The 8,189-nt window shown below is 41.8% G+C and overlaps 1 protein-coding gene across 1 annotated transcript; it reads left to right on the top strand.

Moving 5' to 3' along the window:
- Nucleotides 1-1,960: 1,960 nt before the first annotated feature.
- BMP10 (bone morphogenetic protein 10) lies at nt 1,961-7,957 on the top strand. The gene is made up of 2 exons (XM_060117948.1): nt 1,961-2,294; nt 7,020-7,957. The coding sequence occupies exons 1-2, from the start codon at nt 1,961-1,963 to the stop codon at nt 7,955-7,957; spliced, it is 1,272 nt and encodes a 423-aa protein (XP_059973931.1).
- Nucleotides 7,958-8,189: the final 232 nt, after the last annotated feature.

Below are 8,189 nucleotides of genomic sequence, written 5' to 3'. Positions count from 1 at the left end.
TTACACGCACATGCCTGCCATTCAGAGTTTTAGAGTGTGCGTTGACATCTGTGTGTGTGTATGAAGATAAACGGGTGCTTGTTTCGATGCAGGGTGTGATAAAAGGACCCTGCTGGTATGCTGTTGGGAACCTCCGGTAAAGCCTGTAGGATGGGTTATGGCCCTTGGACTCACTCACTTGTGGACCTGTTCAGGGTGTAATCTATTTTCAGTCTACGATTGTCTGTTTATTGTAGGAGCAGAAGCTTTCACTGAAACAGAACATTGAATCAAATCCACATCTATTAAACAAATTAACAATTTTGTGGAGGGCTTTTTTTTTCCCCTAACATACAGCTCTTTCTCTGGTAGTTCAAACAAATTGCTGTAAAAATTTGCATTTTAGGAGGGGATGAATCAGAAGATGACTATAAAACTTAGGGAGCCTAGAGGAAAAATGGAAAGGGGAGCTACTGTAGTTATCCTATTGAGGTAAACATAGGAAAATTTAACTCAGAAACTAAGAGAATATTCCAGTGCACCAAATATATAGATGCAGCCCTCTGAACTCAGCACCAGGGTGTGCACTGAACAGGTCAGAGAGACCCCAGTCCCAATGCCTCAGCGGGAAAAGTACCCCCTGGAGTTGTCCACAGAATCACCCTGACCACAGCATGCTGCTACCGCCACTAATTAGGGTTGAAAAGTGAGATGACCTTGATTTGTCTTTCCCTACACCAGACACACAATCAATTCCACCATTGTTTTTCATATCAAGGCATTTGGCATTTTTCACCTTTGTTTGCCAAGCTTTTACTGGAATCGTTTGATGGTCAATTTGATTTAACCATAAAGATGGATTCGGCAGAGATTGTGGTCGTTTTAATAGCTCATCACACAGGTGAAGGTCCTGAGCTCCACACCCAGCTGCAAACTGTCGCCTGCCTTGGACTGACCATGGACTCCCTGGAGACGGGCTGGGCTGCAGCTTCGTTAATCTGGCTAAACCGCCTGTGCCCCAGACTAGGGGAACCCTGGTTAAAAGGCCTGATTGTTTTCTTGTTTCATAAGAGTCAGACTGCCTGGATTCAAATCCTGGCTCTATCACTTTGTAGCTTTGTGACCTCTGGCAACTTATTGAATCTTAGTGACCCGTATATGCCATGGGGATAATAATAGGGTTATTATAGGAAGCACATTCGGTGATATATGCAAAGCACTTAGTACAATGCCTGTTCGTAGGAAAGCACCTAATAAATTTTAGTTGCTGTGATAATGAAGCACTTGCCCTATTTTTCAAAAGCCATTTTAGCCAGATCGAATCTGTACCAAAAAGGCTATTGCTCATGAAATTTATACTTTCCTGTTTCTAATAATGTCAGCTTGTAAAGATTTATCTACGTTCATTTATATCTGTTAGCTTAACTTGGAAATGTTGGAGATTTGGTCTTTCTTCAGAAATGTTTATGTGAGTATGAAAGCCCCATCACTCGCATTAATACATATCACCATTGACATGTATTGTGTTGACTCCATGTCTATTATATGCATGTGTGAAACTGAACAGCGTAAAAGCAGAAATTAGGTGTTTCTGCCAAAAGGAAGTGAATTGAAAGGAGGAGAAGCAGAGCCTTTGCAAGGAGAAAATTGTCCTATCTCTCAGCCAGTGTCAGAATGTGGAAATGTTTACAAAATGCTCATTAAAAGAAAAAAGGATTGCAAGATAGAAACAAAATCTGGTGCACAAGTTTACACTAGGGAGATAAGAAAGGCTAGGCCCCTATGGGGGATTTTGTTATCCAATTACTGCAACCTGATTTTGGGGGGGGGAGAGGAAGAGTGGTAGGGGGAGGGAGAGAGGGGAAGTTTCCAAACTTGTCTCTAGTGACACGAGACATTTACGCTCCGCAAGATAAAACTGCCACTTAGAGCCCAGGAGCGCTAAACCTTCCTGGGTTGGCCTGGGGGCTGGAGCACAGTCATGGGCTCCCTGGCCCTGCAGCTGTGTGCTCTCTCTTGCCTGGTGGCTCACTCAGTTTCTGGCAGCCCCATCATGAGCCTGGAGCAGTCGCCTCTGGAAGAAGATATGCCCCTCTTTGATGATGTCTTCTCAGAGCAAGATGGTGTCGACTTTAACACACTGCTACAGAGCATGAAGAAAGAGTTTCTCAAGACATTGAACCTGTCAGACATCCCGATGCAGGATGCAGCCAAGGTTGACCCGCCAGAGTACATGTTGGAACTCTACAACAAATTTGCAACAGATAGGACCTCCATGCCATCTGCCAACATCATTAGGAGTTTCAAGAATGAAGGTAAGTGGAGATTTTACTGATCAAATTTGGCTTCGAGTTTTTAGAAGCGGTGAGTAAATTTACAATGCGTGGAAATGATAAAGGTGAAAACATCTATATAGGGGTGTGTGTACACAGTTACCCCAGAACAAGACACATTTTGGTCTATACCGTTTTTGTGGTCATTTTCCAAATACTATTAAAAGGTATTAAAGAATATCTTTTAATCCAACGCCATGAAGTGTCTACCATTTTGACATTATAATTGGATCTTTGCAAATTTTCAATTTGGACAGCAGGTAATAAAAAATATTAATGTTGGTCTACCACTGTACCTTTGTCTGTCATTTTCCAGATAGGGCTCAGTTCTGTTTAGCTTTTAATAGACTACAAAATTTGTCAACGTCTACATAGAATGAAAATGATGACAATAGGTAAAATACAGAAAGTTGTGATTTGCGTTTCGCTCAAACTTTGGGTGAGTTTCCATTTTGTGACCTTATTTAGGAAATGTTCAAACAGGCTGGAAACATATTTTAGAGATTCTTCCTAGAGTTTTGTTTTGTTTGTTGTGACGTGTATATCCTTGAAGCACTGTTTATAGTTTCCAGGAAGTGCACATGGCCCAATTAATGAGCCAACTTATTCTGTGTGTTTATGAAGAGCAATGTACAAGCTTTAAATATCAGCAGGAAAAGTGTGTTTTCTGCCCCCAGATCTTTATTCGGTACTAAATCTAATGACTTAGCAAGTTAATCCTTTATTTAATATGGTACAAGTAATCAAGAAAAATTTTTTCTAATATCTATGGTAAAAGTTGTGGGTTCAAAATGACTAATTCTTTCATATTTACCAATTATGCTTTTATAGTCATTAACCAGGTACAAAAGAGGGTTTGGATAGATGTTGGCCAAGTATTCTTGAAAGCAAAAAGGTGGTGACAAGATTTAGCTCAAGATTTGGATTTTTCAGACAGGGTTGACTTAGTAGATGTGGATAATTAGCTTAATTTCTCTGAATCCGAATTTCCTCAACTGTAAATTGGGGACAATATACCCACGTAACACAATTGAGCAGTTTCAAAGAGGTTACAAGTAAGAAAGTACTACATTTGCTATGAAGTGTTAAACAAATGTCAGTTGTTACTAATGAATTCCTTAAATTCTAGGCATTGGGGGAAATGTTGAATAGGTATTGCTCAGTCCTGGAGATACTATTTGCCTTTAAAATTTAGGTGACTGCCAAAATTTCAAATATTTAGTAACATATTGGAAATGTGACTTTGTAACATTTAGTAACATAATGGAAATGACAAGCTGAAATTACAGATTCTTTCTGTGGTCAGTCTGAATTGAAAATAAACATCCTCCTTCCCTGGGAAGCCTTCCTAATGTTTCTGAGTGCGGATCCCTGGGTGGCTGGCTCAGGGTGTGGGTGGGAAAATATTCTCATCCCTGGGGAAAATAGGAGTTTTTCAGTTCTCACTTCTGTGGAGGATTTGGATGGTCCAGGTGAGGAAATGGAGTTTTCAGAGCTTCTTATTACTGAAGATCAGTGAGGGTAGGAGCAAACCTCTCAGTGGACAACCCAGCTGCCCACACCTCTGCCAGTCCACTGGTGAAAATGCACAGCCCAAGGTCATGAATCCTGCACTGGGCTCGCCCTGTTGGCTGTTATTGTTTTTCTTTGATTCTCTACGTTTGCTCAGTGCAACTCCCTAGGAGACAAAGACCAACAAAACAAAAAAAAAACCAAAACCTCCTCCAGGAGAAGGGTAAGCTGTGACAAAGCGAGAGAGAGGCATGGACATATATACACTACCAAACGTAAGGTAGATAGATAGTGGGAAGCAGCCGCATAGCACAGGGAGATCAGATCGGTGCTTTGTGACCGCCTGGAGGGGTGGGATAGGGAGGGTGGGAGGGAGGGAGATGCAAGAGGGAAGGGATATGGGAACAGATGTATATGTATAACTGATACACTTTGTTATAAAGCAGAAACTAACACACCATTGTGAAGCAATTATACTCCAATAAAGTTGTAAAAAAAAAAAACAACAGCAACAAAAAAAAACCTCCTCCAAATCTAACTAACAGGGGAAAACAAGTGCTGCTTCAAGGTGGAAAAAGCATGATTTATTTCCTACCACTGCTTTGACCTCTCCTTGTCATCTTGGGGAGGTCAGTTTTCTGCACTAAGGCTTGATTTCTTCCAGAATCAAATGAACAGAATACCAATACCAACATTATAGGGTTATTGTAAGAACTAAATAAAACAATTTGCAAAGCACCTGGCACATGAAATTTGCTCAGCAAACACTAGCTCCCTTGCCTGAAGTGTAACACCTCCATTATTACTATATTTGCATATGCACAGTGAACTTATTTTTATATCAGCTTTATTGAAGTATAATGGACATAAACAATAAACTTCACATATTTAAAGCATATAATTTGATAGGGTTTGACATGTAAACATCCATTGGAACCATCACCACCATCAAGATAGTGGACATATTCATACCACCAAAAATGTCCTTGTGCTCCTTGGTAAACCCTTCCTCCCACTACAGTGAGCTTTTATTGTGCATTTTTCTAATGGATGGAACAACCAGTCTATTCCTCTACTTTTGGTCTTCTCATGTTTCCTGTCCAAGGGGAATCAAGTTTTCTCCATTCCTATAAGGGGCGGGGGACAGCTACCATATTACTTGATGTATTAAGGACATATGTCATGCCCATAAATCAATTCGGTCTGATGCCCAGAATCATCAAGTCATCAATATTTTTAAAGTGCTACTTCTGTTTAAAGCATCATGGTAGATTGGAGGCCTAGAAGGGAGGTTAAACTGTGGTACATGCCAGTAGGATGACAATCTAGTTGGGAAAAATCCATTCGTATAGACAACTGAAAATCAAGGATGTAAATGGCAAGGTCAAAGGAGAGGTATAGAGGGTAAATACTCAAGTTACCCAGAGAGGAGTGGGCTCCCAGATAGGGAGGTGAAGAAAGGAGGGCCCCATAGGGAGGGCTCACAGCTAGATAGATGGAGATGGGGGGTAGAGCTTTCCAAGGGTCAGAAGGACATATCCAAAGGTGCAGTATACAGTAAAGCAAAGGAGTGTTTTGGCAAGTAGTGAAGATATCAGTCTACTTTAAATAGGAGACTTTGTTTAGTATTTCTACAAATATTAATTGATAAATTGCAATGTTCCATGCTGTCGGGGATGAATGGGAGCTATGACTGGATCAAGAGGTTAAGACCTAATTATAGCTAGCTCTGCGAGCCACGCTAGAGAGTTTAAATTCATTCCACTGACCTGTAATTCTCACTGACAGTGTGTGAGATGATTTTAGGTGGTACCCAGAGGAAGCTGTGAATCACGTGAAATCAGTACATGTTTTTATGAAAGTGGATTGAAAAAAATCCACATAACTATCATCTCGAACCCCTCATTTCATGAATACAGTTGCTTAGGACAAGTCTAAAAGAGGAAGTTAGTATAAAAACAATAATATCAAGTTAAAGAAAAATATTTAAAAGTACAATCTGGAACAAGGACCTCACTGAAATCATGAATTGGATATACAATTAGGAAAAGACTGCCAAAGATGATAGCGACCCCCTCAATTGGTGGTCCTCAGCATCTTTGGTGTCATGGAAATTTTTGATTGATGACAGATGTCTTCGGGGAATCCTTGTAGACAGGTATTACCTGGGACCGGTGTAGAGGAGATTTGGACGCCTATAAAATTCTTAGATAGGGAGTCAACTTAACAACATTTGGAGGTGTGCTTCTAAGACTACAGGACCTTTACAATTTTATTTCATAAATATTCTGAGTGATTCCTATGTGCTGCACTTCCATGCCAGGTGCTAAGAGTACAAAATTAAGGCAACCAATCTATCCCCAAGGTTCGCTTCTGCCTTATGGAGGACCACAAACCCCAAATTCAACTGCTGTGACCCCCTTAGTGTCATGCCTATCTTGTTGACCTTGTCAGGCTTTGTTGTCTAAAGCAGGCATCAGCAAACTTTTTCTGTAAAGGGCCAGGGAGATGGTAAATATTTTAGGTTTTGTGGGCCATATGATCTTGGTCGAGACTATATAATTCTGCCATTGTAGTGCAACAACAGTCACAAACACAATGCAGAAATGAACGGGTGAAGCTCTTTTCCAGTAACCCTTTATTTCCAAAAACAGGTGGCAGGCCTGATTTGGCCTGTGGGTTAGGTTTACCAACCTCTGGTCTACATGGATAATTTTCAGGTAGACCCCGACTATGTGAGGGTCTCCATCCATTACAAGTACAAATATGAAAAGCCATGACATCCTCGTCCCTGAAAAGCTTCAAGAAAAAAACAACCACCACACGTGTCTCATTTGATAGCTCCTCACTGGTTAGAAAAATTGGGGGCTTGCCTGGACAATCTCCAAGGTCCCTCCCAGGTCTATAATTCTGTGACCGATAAGCTACGCAAACAAGGCTGGGTGCGTTTTCTCTCATTCATGAGGCAGCCATTTTCCATTTTAGTCTTGGCAGCTTAACTCAGTCTAGCGTTCTACCCTTGACCTTCAGTATTCTCTCTTAGAGAATGCTAACACTGTGTTTGTTTTCATAGATTTTCCCTCATTCTCTCTGTATCAAGCCTCCTGAATGGACAGGCGCTCTTATTGAATAAATAAGCATCTGTTTTTCTCTGTAACATACAGCTAATGTGATTTCTTTTTTTTTTTTTTTCAGATCTGTTTTCCCAACCAGCCAGTTTTAATGGGCTCCGAAAATACCCTCTCCTCTTCAATGTGTCCATCCCTCACCATGAAGAGGTCATCATGGCTGAACTCAGGTTGTACACCCTGGTGCAAAGAGATCGCATGATATATGAAGGAGTGGACCGGAAAATTACCATTTTCGAAGTACTAGAGAGCAAAGGGGACCGTGAGGGTGAAAGAAGCATGCTGGTCTTGGTGTCAGGGGAGATCTATGGAACCATCAGTGAGTGGGAGACTTTTGATGTCACCGATGCCATCAGGCATTGGCAAAAGTCAGGCTCATCCACCCACCAGCTGGAGGTTCACATTGAGAGCAAACATGAAATAGAGGATGCTGGCAGGGGACAACTGGAAATAGACACTAGTACCCGGAATAAGCATGTCCCTTTGCTTGTCGTGTTTTCTGATGACCAAAGCAGTGAGAAGGAGTGGAAGGAGGAACTGAATGAAATGATTGCCCACGAGCAACTTCCGGAAATGGACAACCTGGGACTGGAAGGTTATTCCAGCGGACCTGGGGAAGAGGCTTTGCTGCAGATGAGGTCAAACATCATCTATGACTCCACTGCCCGCATCAGAAGGAATGCAAAAGGAAACTACTGCAAGAGGACCCCGCTCTACATCGACTTCAAGGAGATTGGCTGGGACTCTTGGATCATCGCCCCGCCTGGATACGAAGCCTACGAATGCCGTGGTGTTTGCAATTACCCCCTGGCGGAGCATCTCACCCCCACAAAGCATGCGATTATCCAGGCCTTGGTCCACCTCAAGAATTCCCAGAAGGCTTCCAAAGCCTGCTGTGTGCCCACCAAGCTGGAGCCCATCTCCATTCTCTATTTAGACAAAGGTGTCGTCACCTACAAGTTTAAATATGAGGGCATGGCCGTCTCTGAGTGTGGCTGTAGATAGAAGAGGAGTCCTGTGGCTTATTTAATAACTGTAAATGTGTATATTTTGTGCTCCTATTTAATGAGATTATTTAATAAGGGTGTACAGATCATAGAAGCTTGCTGCCTTAGGGAATCTGACAGGTCAGTTTGTTGTAGGAAATGCATAATTTACTCCACAGTCTAGTCCCTTCCAGTCTATGTTTCTTTGGACTTGCCATTTCTTGGCAATGCCATCTCTAATAGTAAGTGGC

The sequence above is a fragment of the Mesoplodon densirostris genome, chromosome 14, assembly GCF_025265405.1.
Source record: "Mesoplodon densirostris isolate mMesDen1 chromosome 14, mMesDen1 primary haplotype, whole genome shotgun sequence".
Lineage (NCBI taxonomy): Eukaryota > Metazoa > Chordata > Mammalia > Artiodactyla > Ziphiidae > Mesoplodon > Mesoplodon densirostris.
Note: the sequence above shows the minus strand (reverse complement) of the source record. Positions and strands in the feature narration are given on the sequence as shown.

Excerpts from the sequence above, each read along its gene's own strand:
- BMP10 (XM_060117948.1), top strand. The coding sequence starts at position 1,961 with ATGGGCTCCCTGGCCCTGCAGCTGTGTGCTCTCTCTTGCCTGGTGGCT. Across the intron at positions 2,295-7,019 it reads TAGGAGTTTCAAGAATGAAG|ATCTGTTTTCCCAACCAGCC; the intron begins GTAAGTGGAGAT and ends TTTTTTTTTCAG.